The following is a 12734-nucleotide window of genomic DNA, read 5'->3' on the forward strand; positions in this document are numbered from 1 at the left end:
CGCTTGTCGTTCAGCCCGCTCGCTGCGCCTTGGCGTTGCTTTGATCTTGGGTTTGGAGGCCGTGGGCGCCTTTCACGAGTGCGGGCCTGCGGGTGGCGCCTGAGGCGGGGGCGGCCCCGACGCGGCGACCTCGGCGAGTGCACCAGTCTTGGCGGTGCTGCCGGGACTACCCATCTGGGCCAGCGCGCGAGGCCCAGGTTGAGCACTAGGCATGGCGGTGGCAGCTCCCGGCGACGCAGGGTCTTTGGGAGTGGTGGGGGAGGGGCACGTGGGCACCAGTTCCACTGAAGGTTGGTCTGGTGGTGGCCACCCTGGATACATGCCCCAGGAGCCCCCATCCCTTCCTGGGACCCCAGCTTTGTCCTCCGCGGTGCCCTCTCAGCCGCTGTACCACCTACAAAATTATCTTTAGAAAGACCGCTCTTGATTCTCATGGAACGCCAGAGGCCAGTGAACCCTGACCTCGTGCATGCGCCGGCTCGCCCCCGCTGCCCCAGACAGCCTGGCGGTCACTCTGTCATCCCTGCTCTAGACCCCTCGCAACACCTCATGGGGCCTGTGCCCTGTCTGCGTCTTGGGGGTTGGCGGTCTGTTCCTGAGCGCCCCATCGGCCCTTGGGGCTCCATCTCTACTGTGGGCCCCCTGCCCCCGCTGAGGGTTAGGGTTAGGGCACAGCACAGACAGAGCCCAGCCCCAGTCCAGAGTCAGGGTGGGGAAGGGCTGTGCAGCTGTGCCGGGAGCTGCAGGAGGGTGTGGCAGGGGCTTGGGAGCTGGCGGGTTGGCAGGAGGCAGGGTCGCAGGGCGAGGGGCTGAGTGCCGGTTGACTGTGGGGCCTGTAGATGTGGTGGCGCCCTTGCAGCTGCATCGAGTGGACCGCAGGCCCTAGCGTGCGGAGCTGAGCTGTGGAGCATGGCAGCCGAGGCACCCTGAGGCCCGGACCAGGGAGGAGGCGGCCGTGGAGGCCAGCCCGGCAGAGACGGCACGCGGCACACAGTTGTGGAGGGAGCTGCCGCGGAGGGGACCGGCCGGCTTCACTGGTCTGGACTGTGGCCAGTTACAGCAGGACTGGGGCCTGGGCCTCAGAGGCAGGAAGGCACATCCTTGAGGTGGGCGTCCTGGGGCCTGGGATGGGGGCCCAGAGCCTCGCTCTCCAAGTCTGTGCTCTTCCCACGCCGCACTCCTTGTTGTCTGCGTGTTCAGTGTGGAGATTTCTCCTTAACGGCGGAGGACCGTTGTTACCTAAGGAAACACGGTGATTATCTCCTTAGAGACATTCGGAAAGACATACGCACTCGTGGTTGTTTTTCTTGTAGCTTGCTGCGTCATGATGGGCTCCCAGGGTAGGAGGACTCTGCTGGTGGCTGGGCAGGCGCTCCCATGCAGGGCTCTGTGACTCACTGTGGCCCTGGTGGAGGTCGCACACTCCTCTGCGGGGCTTGGTGACCGCCGGAGGGTGGGGTAGCCCCCCCCCCCGCCCCCGGCCCGCGGTGGGCTTAGGAGGGCAGTGGGCCTGGGGCGGGCGTAGCCTTTACAGCTCTGTGGTGATGTGAATTTAATTGTCTCTTTTAGGGCAGCTGGTGGAATTTTTAAAGAAAATTGAATCTAAAGGTCCGCTCTCGTGCGATACCGTCCTGAAGATATTCTATCAGACGTGCAGGGCGGTGCAGCACATGCACAGACAAAAGCCGCCCATCATCCACAGAGACCTCAAGGTACCGCCTTCACGCTCGCGCTGCGGGACAGGAGCCCTCCGTCCAGATGAAGCCCTCTTGCTCTGCTGGGTGTCGTCGCCTGCGTGGGTGTGCTCATGGGCTCGGGGGCCCAGTGTGGCGCCAGGAGGAGGTGACCACTCCCCTGGGCTGCGCGCGCCGCCACCCTTCCCTCACCCGCCTTGGGGCAGGAGCCCTGCTGCCTGGTGCGGGGGCAGGGGTGCTTCCCTGCCGGGGTGCCGGCACGCCCATCCCAATGCACACACGGGATCCGTGTGTGCGTGGAGCTGCCCTTTGGCATTTTGCCGCCTGGCCGGGGGCTTAGTGATTTTGCCTTTTCCTGATTAATGATGCTGAATGCTTTTGCCACGTTCATAGTCATCAGTGCTCTTATTCCCCTCACTCTTCGGTTAAGTGGCTGTTTTCTCGCTGTTTTTCTGTTGTCTGTTGGTTTTATTTATTTATTTACGTTTGGCTGCGTTGGGTCTTCGTTGTTGCTGTGCGCGGGCTTTCTCTAGTTACGGCGAGTGGGGCTACTCTCTGTTGCGGTGCGCGGGCTTCTCACTGCGGTGGCTTCTCTTGTTGTGGAGCATGGGCTCTAGAGCGCAGGCTCAGTAGTTGTGGCGCACGGGCTTAGTTGCTCCGCGGCATGTGGGATCTTCCCGGACCAGGGCTCGAACCCGTGTCCCCTGCATTGGCAGCTGGATTCTTAACCACTGTGCCACGAGGGAAGTCCTGTTGGTTGGTTTTTGTACATTCTTACAACAGTCTTTTTTAAGTTACATGTGCTGCAAGTATTTTCTCCTGGTCCGTGGCCTGATTTTAGCAATAATCCAACATCCACAAAGCTAGTGCCCCGACTCTGACCATGGCTCAGGGTAGCAGCACACCAACCCCCTTCCCCACCTTCCCTGCCCCTCCTCAGTCCTACTTGCTAAAAAAACTGTAAAGCAGACCCCAGACGTGCCATTTCCCTCCCAGAAACTTCTGTACTACTTCCCTCATGTCCAATCTGTAGCCAGCCTTCCTGGTTTCCTTGCTGGTCTGGAAGAGTGCCGTCCTCAAGTGGGGGCGGGGCAGCTGTGTTTCTCCTCTGTCTCAGGAAAGTGAAAAACTAGAAGGCTGACACTAAAGAATCCGTGTCCGAGAGCTCAGCCTGGGTTGGGCTTCTCAGTGCCCGGGTCCGCGGCAGCCGGCCCCGCTGGGGGACTCCCTGCAAGTGCTCCCCGTGGATGGGAGTCCTCACGTGGTGCTCTGTGGAGGGGCAGGAAGGACACAGGGATGTACCAGACACGAGTGTCACACCCAGGGCTGCGTGTCACTCGCTGGGAGCAGTTGTGCACTTGCGTCCTCTTCAGTATGATTTACCTTTCGCTCTTTGGGGCGTTTGGGAGTGGAGTCCCACAGTCCATTTGCTCGGCGTCCAGACTTGGAGGCTGTCCATCTCGGGAGCCCACACCGAGTGGGGCCGGCAGACTGCAGACGTCCTGGCCACTGGGTCGAGCAGGTGTGGCTGGGTCAGTAAAGCTGCCCCTCACCTGGGTCACGGAATCCTGATCTTCTGACTTGTTTTGACCATTCGAAAAGTACAGCCCCGCTTAGCATGTGGGCTGGTGGTGGGACCTGGCTTATGGAGCCGTGGCTGGGTCTGTGCCTTCCCGTTAGGAGTGCAGTCTGGGTCCCTGTTGGTTTTGGATTTTAAAATTCATCGCATGTATTCACAGTTTCTGAATAAGAGGTCTTTTGTGTATCTTTTGTTAGATTTCTTCTTTAGTTATTGATGTGTTTGATTATTTTTAAATGGTATGTTCATTTTTTTTTCATCTTCTAAGGTTTTTAAGAGCTTTCATTGTACATCCTACGTTACTAGGTCAAGTTATCTTTGATTTGTGGTGGATTTGAACTTCCGTTTGTGTTTCTGGGCATCCCATTTTGAGGTATATGCACCGACTTTGGTCAGAAAGAAGTGTCCCCAGGCCCAGAAGGCCTCCTGGCCGCTCTGCCTTCAGAGCGTCTCCCCACCGGGCGCCACACCCCATGCGCGCCCACGGTCCAGCCTGCACCCCGAGTTCATAAAGACCGTCTTTGGAACTTCGCAGGTTGAAAATTTGCTGCTCAGTAACCAGGGGACCATTAAGCTGTGCGACTTCGGCAGTGCCACGACCATATCGCACTACCCGGACTACAGCTGGAGCGCCCAGCGCCGGGCCCTGGTGGAGGAGGAGGTGAGCGCGGGCCGGGGCGGGGGGCCCGGGAGGCCCGGGAGACACCCTCACTCACCGCACCCCACACCTGCTGTTTCTTCCTTGCCTTTTCTTGTTGCAGCGAAATGTGTAACATGAAATGTACCACCTTAGCCGCTTTTAAGCACGCGGTTCAGTGGCCTTCAGTGCTTTCACGTCTCCACGGCACCTCTGTCCTCTCCAGGACTTTTTCATTATCCCAAACGCAGCAATTTAAAAAATCACGTAAAAACCTACCTTCACAGGACATTGGGCAGCTCCCACGGGAGCCGCAGGGGAGACGGGTGGGCGTGCTCCGAACACGTGTGAGCAGGGGGCAGCGCTGGGTGGGCGCAGACACCCACGTTTGCGGCCGTGGCCAGGGAAGGGAGGGTGCCACCGTCGGCCCACGCACATAAGCAGCCCACGGAGGCTGCACAAGCAAAGAGAGCGATCCGAGATGGAGCCGGGTTCCGAAGAAGAGTGCTGGGTGGAGTCTCCGCCGGGCAGGTGTCTGTTCCTGGCTGCCCGCGCCCTGCTGTCCCTCGGGACCTGCGCTCCCAGTGGCGCGCCCACGTCTCGGGGCTGTAGACGCATTCCCTGCCCGGTGGTGGGCAGAATTGAGGGGGAGGAAAGCCTTGGCCGCGTGGGCTGGGGCCGGGCTGAGCCGCCTGGTGGGGCTCTGAGTCACGTTTCCCAGGGCGGATCCTCAGAGCTGCGCAGCCCTGCCCCCGCCCCACTCCCACACCTGGTGCCCCGAGCCCCCACCTGTTCGTTGTTGACGAGGACTCGTGGGCGCCATTCTCTTCACGGGTCACGGTTCTGTGTGTCCATGGTTGCTGTGGCACTGAAATGCCCCAGACATGCTTCGTGCTGGCCCCCGTGTTCCCTTGACCCCATCCTGGCAGGGCCCAGCCACAGAGCGGCTCGTGGGACCGCCCTGGGCCAGGGCTCTCGACGGGCGCCGACTGCCGCGGCACAGGGACCACCGTGCAATGTAGCGGCTATCACTCACCTGTGACTTTTCCTCTGATACGTTTGTGTCCTTTATTTAGATCACCAGGAACACGACTCCCATGTACAGGACGCCGGAGATCGTGGACTTGTACTCGAACTTCCCGATTGGCGAGAAGCAGGACATCTGGGTAAGGCCGCTCGCCCGCAGTGCATGGGCAGCCCCGCCACAGCTGGCGCAAGGCCCTGGGGCGCAGGCTCCAGCCTGCTGGTCCCCTCAGCCTCCCTTCTCTTTTCCTCTTGGCTTGTTCTTCCGTTTTTTCAACGGCCCTTGTGATGCTGTTAGCGGAGATGTGCTGACGGGGGTGTGGGGTCGGGGGGTGGGTAGCAGAGTGGGTGCAGGTGCTGCGCGGGCTTTGGGCCTGAGACAGGTCGCTCCTGCACCCTTGGACCTGAGCTCTCCTGGTCGGAGCCCCTTCACGGGGCCGGGGGTTCACGAAGCCACAGTTCACATGGCCAGAAAGAGGACCTCCCAGATGGCCTTGCAGCTATATGCTGACCTGGTGGTGGCCAGAGCGATGGCCGGGCCCGATGCCTTGCAGGGGGCTTCAAAGTGAGGTCAGGCCACACACTTGGGGTGACCCTTCACATCTCCTGGAACATGTCCCATCGATGGAGGGCAGTCCCTGTATGCGGTGAGTGTGGGGCCTGGCTGAGCAGGTATCTGCTGACGCCTTGGTTCAGAGTCAGGCACAGAGCTCGGGGAACATGGCGCCGTGCACATGGCACTGCTCCTGCCCGTCTCAGGTGTCCTGCGGCCTCTCCGGTGTCCCTAAGAGCACGGACAGATGGCCCTGAACCCCCGCGTCTCGAGGCTAATGGTCTAGGCCCATCAGGCCCGAGTCCGGCCTCAGCCCCGCCGTGGATGTGAGTCCCTGTCCTAGGGGTAGGTGGAGACTCTTTGACACACATGAGCTGGTCAACCCCAGGTGGGCGCCCTCAGCCTGTCTCAGCCCAAGAACCACGTGCACGCACACATGCGGGAGTTGGAAGGCAGGTCGGGAGTTGGCGCTGGGGCTTGGCCTGGTCTGGGCCCAGAATGAGCTGCTCCCCCAACACACTGGTCGGGTTTGGTTCCCCATCATGTTCCCGTGGCTGGAGCTGTGGTGGAAACATGGCGGGGACACTGACGTTTGGCTTCAGTGCCGACCCCGTGGAGCCTCGACAGCCCCCAGATTCATCCCCGGCGCTCACGTCAGCCCAGAGAAGCATGGTGGGGGCATCCTCCTTGCAGTCGCCTGGCCACATGCCCCTCTGCACAGCCGGCCGGCCGGTAGATCCCCACACTGGGCTGTAGGAACTTTGCATCTTGGAAGGACCTTTTGATCACAGCGTGAAGGGTTGGAGTTTGTTGGCCGCTCTGACTGGGATGGTCTCTGTGCCTGGCAAGCGTGGACCGCGACCAGATGGGCGGGGGCGCAGGTGAGACTCGACAGGCCTTGCCCATCTCCTGCAGGCCCTGGGCTGCATCCTGTACCTGCTCTGCTTCGGGCAGCACCCGTTTGAGGACGGGGCGAAGCTCCGCATCGTCAACGGCAAGTACGCGATCCCTGCCGACGACACACGCTACTCCGTGTTCCACGGCCTCATCCGTAAGTCCCACCTGCCGACGTCCCCCGCACCCCTGTGAACACACGTCCTGAGTGGCTGCTCCGGTGATTTTGTTCCTCACGCTGTCATCCCTCGCTTGCTTTTAAAATCAGTACCGTAAGCAAAACGCAGGGCCTCCGGGGTCCCTAGCCCCTGCAGAGCAGGTGGTGCTTGCTCCCCAGGAGCCCGGCCTCGGCGCCCGCGGGACGAGCACACGCTGCCTCTGCCCTAGGTGCCACGCTCAGGGTCAACCCTGAGGAGCGGCTGTCCATCACGGAGCTGGTGAGCCAGCTCCAGGAGATCGCGGCCGCCCGCAACGTGAACCCCAAGTCGCCCATCACCGAGGTAGGCCTCCGCGTGCTGCTCGTGGTCCCACCGTCTCGACGTCGCCATAGAGCCCGGCTCCCCGGGCGCTCACGGCCCCCACGCAGGGGGGAGCCCCCAGGCAGCGGGGTCGCCTGAGGAGAAGTGTGCCGCCATGTGGGGTCTCCGGAGTTCGAAGCAGAGCCGGGGGCCGGGCAGGGGATGGGAGCGGACCCGGATGTCCAGTATGTGCGGTTCATAGAGGCTGGAAGCCGTCAGAGGTCAGCCTGGGCTGCCCAGTGGCCTTTACAGAAAATGTGTGCCCCTGGCAGTGGCAGAGGCTCGGGTGGCGCAGCGAGGGCCGTAATCCAGGGGCAGCCAGTCTGCGCGTGTGCCGCTGGCCCTGCTCCGCGGCGTGGGCAGAGATGCCCATGGAACAGCGCAGGCCGCTGGGCAGTGGGGCTCGTGAGCACGTTGTGCTCTTAGCGCTTCTAGAACCCAGGGCCCGCGGGTCAGACGTTAAACCCCTTCTGTAGGGTTCTTCTGCCCGGGGCCTCGCGGGGAGAGAAGCCAGTCCCCCACGGGGCAGCACGGGCACACAGGCCCCGACAGACTCTGAAACCAGGAGAGCACCGCGTAGGAGACTGGGCTGAATCCACAAACGGGTGTGTGGGGAAGGACTCAGCAGAACCAGAGGCAGCAACGCGTCCTCCGACGAGCCTCGGGGCGCGTTCCCTGGAACTTTGGAGGAGGTGTGGCGGCCTGCAGTCGCTTTGGGAGAGGCTGTGTGCTGTCACGTAGCTGATGAAACCACAGAACTGGGGGTTTGTGAGGAAAAGACACGGTCGGTCTAGCAGACACACCTGCTTCACGCCAGCGTGTGTGTTACTTGTAAGGCTCCATGGAGCGTTCCCGTTAACACTGGCCGCCTCCGGTGCACCACAGGGCACAGAATCCACACCACGTGTATCTCGTTGCTGAGCCTAACGTGGTAAAACGTTAACCCGATGAAAAGAACGTTTCTTAAAACCCCACGAGAAACCGCAAAGCGCCTTCTATGAACTTATGAACAGAGCGGCCGTGCAGCCACACGTGCCTAAAGTGGGACGAGTGTGAGGCCGGCACGCGACTGCGGCTCAGCCCAGCACCGACGCCCCAGGGTCGGCCGAGCCCGTCGCCAGGGGCGCCACAAGTCTCCGCAAAGTGTTTGGTGTCATTGCGGCAGGCGGCGCCGGCCCCGGGCTTGGCCCGTGGGAAATGGTGCCTCGCTGTGCAGCCTGCGGCCCCGCTGCTTGGCGGCGCCCCACCCGGCTCCTGTGTCGACAGCAGAGCCTGTGGCCTTGGCGGCTGGGGGCGTTCACGGCTGCCGCCTCTGTTAAGGCGATGGAGCCGTGCGCCCGGGCGACCCCGAGGATCAGCCCTGGGGTTGAGACTCTGGGAGGTTCCTTCGTGGCTTTTGTAGTAAATAGGTGGAGGAGGGTGGACTTGGGGGGCGATGTGCCCCAAACGCGGGCGCCATGCGCTGTGCCTGACCTGCGTTGGGATCCTTACAGCTCCTGGAGCAGAACGGAGGCTACGGGCACGCGGCCCCTCCTGGGGGCTCCGCAGGCAGCGGCTGCGGTGGAGGTGAGTACTCCTCGCGTCTGCCGCGCGCTGGGCGCCTGGTCTTGCTCTTGCGGGCTTGGGGCCCGGCAGCGAGAGGCAGACTGCTCGTCTGGGGTCCCCAGGACCAGTCTCAGGTTCACGGCTCCCTAGCGCCCCGAGAACTCAGCAGGGCTTCCACTCGGGCTGCAGTTTAGGACAAGGAAGGAGGACAGAGACCGAGGGCTGGCTGTCCCCTCCCTGTGCTGTCAGGGCAGCCCGGGTCCTCCGAGCCCCGGCCCCTGGCCCACAGAGCTGTGGGGTGACTGCCTGTGTGGCCGCCTCGGCCTCTGGCCCCTCAGGGACCCAGCTGCCCCCACAAGTCACTGGTGAGCACAGCCCCTGCCCAGGTGGATGGGGGTGCGCCTTCCACGGCCAGCCCACAGCGACCATGAGGGTGGGCACATCGGGAACGGGTATGTGAGGAAATAGAGCAGCCGTGCGGGGGGCCTGGGGCTGGGGGCCAGAGGGTCCGAGTCCGCGGGTTGAGAAGAGGGGCTCAGATGGGGAGACAGTTCTGGCAGCAGGAGAAGTGGGGCTGGTGTGCTTTTCTCACGACTCGGGCGTGTTTGCTGAGAGGTTCGCGCTCCGATCGTCCGGCGTGCTGGGCGGGTCTGGGCGCCCAGTGCTGATGCAACACAGTGTGTACCGGGAGGTGGGCTGCAGCCAGGGCTCAGCACCCCGGCCCGGGAAGCTTCCAGGAGTCCTGCCAGGACCTGCCTCCGCCCTGTGCCCCTGGGGCCACTGCCCACCTCACAGTTGGGGCACGGAGCCCACCTCCCAGGTCCTCCCGCAGCTCTCGGCCCCGGGGGTCCTTCGGCAGCTGGCCAGCCCGTGTCCTGGCCCCTTGCCCACCAGTGCTGTGGGGCCACCTCGAGGCCAGCCCGTGTCCTGGCCCCTTGCCCACCAGTGCTGTGGGGCCACCTCGGGGTGCCGAGACGAGACCACACCGCACGCGCGCGGGGCGCCCGGCGAAGGCGTCACTCAGGCAGGGCCTGGGCGGTGGAGAGGCCGCAGACCGCCCCCGCTGTCTGCGCCTCCACAGCCACTGCTGCAGCCCGCACCCCAGGGCCCTGGGGTCTCGGGGCCTTCGTGGGCCACCACTCCGGTGTCATCAGGGCGGCGGCCAGGAGGCCGCTCCCCCGCAGACCCACTGAGCTGCGGCTCCCATGGCCTTTCTGTGCCCGGCTGGGGCCACCTGCACGGCCCTGCTCCCGCGCTCTCACCTGCGCCGTGCGTCTGCGGCCTCTGTGTGTGCCGGCGTGTCCGTACCTCGGGGACAGGCCGGTGGCCCTGGCTGGGCCCTGGCACGTGTCTGTCAGTGACGAGGTCCCTGATGGTGTCCAGCGAGCGCTCAGAGTGGGGTGAACGTCCTGGAGCCGGGGACGCCCACGTGCGCCCAGAGGCTCCGGCCCGCTGATGGTGTCCAGGTCCTGCCCTCGCGAGCGGGCCCGGGGTGCCTGGTTGCGGAGCGCTGGTGGCTGGGTCGGGGACGCGTGGCCGCTGCAGGTGCTGGTGGCTCTGGCGGGCCCTGCCACATCCTAAGGCTTGTCTCTGTTTGCAGGCCTGGTGGTCGCCGAGTACGACCAGCCCTATGGCGGGTTCCTGGACATCCTGCGGGGCGGCACCGAGCGCCTCTTCACCAACATCAAGGACACCTCCTCCAAGGTCATCCAGTCCGTTGCCAAGTGAGTCGAGGGCGCACAGGCTCGTGGGTTCTCCGCAGTGAGCTTTCGGAACCCTGGGTGCGGCCCTGCCTGCACGCCTGGCTGAACCCCAGGTGGGGCCGTGGGTGAGCGGCCCGTGCTCAGCGCCAGCCTGGCCCCCCTGCGTGGGCTCAGCCATCGGTCCCTGGCTGCGCTTCTGCCCCCTCAGTGGAGGGAGCACGGTGGGAAAGCAGACGCGCTGGCTCCGGGCCACATCCCCCCCCCCGAGGGGGGCCCTGTCCACGGAGACCGCGGCCACGGTACACGACCTGTTCGTGCTGTCCTCTGAGCGGTCTCGGCTTTGACCAGGGAGTTTCTGGGAGCGTTGGGGGTTACCTCTGGCATGTCACCTGCCTCGTCCAGCGGCAGGGGCAGTGTGTTCGTCGTGTCTTTGAGCCCCGTGTGGGCCTTGGCCTCATTTTTTTTGTGCCGTGATCATTGTTTTGTGTCCACAACTGTTGGCGACACAGGCAACAGCCCACGTGTTTGTGCACTAGTGTGCCCACGTGTGAGCATGTGTGTGCATGGGAGCACACGTGTGTTGTGTGTGAGAGCTAGCGTGTGCGTGCACACGTGTGTGTTCTGCTGTCGGTGGGCTCCGGGGCCCCCGTGTGCTTTGCCTCTGATGTGACCTTACGTGACGAGAAGAAACTCAATTCCCACTGAGCGCAGGGGTCCGGCAGTGCAGGGTGCCTGCTCGCACCTGTGTCTGTGGCCCTTTGCAACATCCCGGGCTGCACCTCGTAGCTGGTGGAAGGGTCAGATGTACAACTGTGCATTTATGGTGCCCGGCTCTCCGGAGTCCTGTCCACGGAGACGGAAGCAGTCATGTGGGCCGAGGCTCTGGGTGCGAAGGCCAGAGGGTCCCGGACGGGGCGTGGATGGGCGGAGGTGACTGCTCGGCGCTTACCTATCACCTGCCCGTGGTGTTCCTGCAGCCGCGCTCCCAGGGCGGGGTGATCTCATGTGACGGCGCTGAGCAGGCAGCTCTGTGTGCGTGTGGCCGCACCCCGGCCCGCGGCCGTCCCCATACTTTCTGCTGACTGGGGAGACGTCAGGGCAGCGGGTCCCACGGCCCCACTCGTGTCCTCCCATCTTCCTCCCAGCGGGGTTCATCATGGGGTCTCGGGGCTGACCCGGGCTGGAATGGCAGACCCAGCAACAACGAACGGGATGTGAGAGAAGCCACTCGGCCTCGCCCAAGGAAAGAAACCAAGTTCCCACACGGCTGAGACGCCATCTCCCCCACCCTCCCCACCCCCCCAGGTCTCTAATGGGCCCAGCGTCCCTGGCCTCGGGGGAGGCTGCCAAGAGGAGAATGGACGCTGCCCCAGCCTCTGCACCCGGGAACCATGATGACGGGCACCTGGGGTTTGGGGGGGCGCACGCTGGGCATCACGTACCTGCTCGTATTCAGAAAAGCAGAGTTTCGGGTGAATGGTTGGGCCTGAGAGTTGCCTGTGAGGGTGGGGGTGACGGGGCTCTGCCCGGATTTAGCTGCCTTCACGCCCGACTCGACTCACAGCCGTGTTCGTGAGCCTGACGGGCCTCAGGCTGATGGTACAGCCAGGCCACGCGGTGGCCACACGCACCCGAGGGCAGGTCCTCGTAGGAGTAGGGGCGGGGCTTTCCTAGAGTAAGAGGAAAGGTGCCTGCGTCGGGTCCCAAGACCACCCCCAGGGTCCCGAATCTCCGGAGGACACGTGAGACCCGCTGGCGAGCGGTCCTCGTAGCTGCGAGTTGTTTCAGAGAAAGGACACAGCTCAGCTCCCCGTGGAGTCATGGACAGACAGATGGACACACTGAATTCCCAGCCGAGCTGCGAGGCCGGGCCCCAGAGACGGGCCCGTGGGGCTGCCCAGCTCCCCAGGCTGCAGGTCTCCGCATGGACCCCGTTTTCTCCAGGCATTTGGGGCTTATGGCCACTCCTGTCAGTCGTGAGAACGGGCAGCGCCCTCCTGCTCTCGCCAGATGCCTGCCGGGGCTAGCCTTGCCTACAGCCCCTCTGAGGACCAGGGTCAGCCTGGGTACCGCCTTTCGCCCAGGACGCCTGCTGGAAGTGAAAGAAGTCTGTGAGGCCCTGTGTTTGTGAAGTTGGTTTAGAAATACCAGTGTGAGCTCATTCGTTTTGGGACTCCCCCATGAGAAGGCCCAGGAACGGTGACAGCCCCGGCCCAGGACTGTGACCTGTAACTGCCCTTCCGACAGAAGGGACCCCGGGTCTTCCCTGAAGGCAGGGAGGCCACCCCACACTGCCATCCCTGTCACGGGGAAGGACCCAGACACGGGGTCCTGCTCTCAAAGGCTGCTGGCTGGACCGGGGGAGCATCCCAGCAGCGACAGGCTTGCACACGTGCAGCGAACGCTTCCTGTTCTTTGTTCCCCACATCCACAAACGAGCAGAAGATCCACACGGAAGCGGCCTTCCCCCTGCAGGGTCAGAGGCGCAGCGGCCACGGTGCTTGAGCTCCCTGAGGGGGTCCTCCAGGCGGAGCCCCGTGTGCTGGGCTTCAGGCCTGCCACAGGAAGGTCCAGATGGGGCCTGGTGA

General features: G+C 63.6%; 1 protein-coding gene across 1 annotated transcript in view; it reads left to right on the top strand.

The window, feature by feature from the left end:
• Nucleotides 1-12734, top strand: part of GAK (cyclin G associated kinase) — a 51019-nt gene that overhangs the window by 13347 nt on the left and 24938 nt on the right. The window contains 7 exon segments of the mRNA XM_033419652.2: nt 1570-1712; nt 3809-3934; nt 4987-5076; nt 6402-6537; nt 6768-6880; nt 8392-8464; nt 10044-10167. Coding sequence (XP_033275543.2) covers nt 1570-1712; nt 3809-3934; nt 4987-5076; nt 6402-6537; nt 6768-6880; nt 8392-8464; nt 10044-10167 — 805 coding nt within the window.

This window comes from Orcinus orca, chromosome 4 (assembly GCF_937001465.1).
Source record: "Orcinus orca chromosome 4, mOrcOrc1.1, whole genome shotgun sequence".
NCBI classification, from domain to species: Eukaryota; Metazoa; Chordata; class Mammalia; order Artiodactyla; family Delphinidae; genus Orcinus; species Orcinus orca.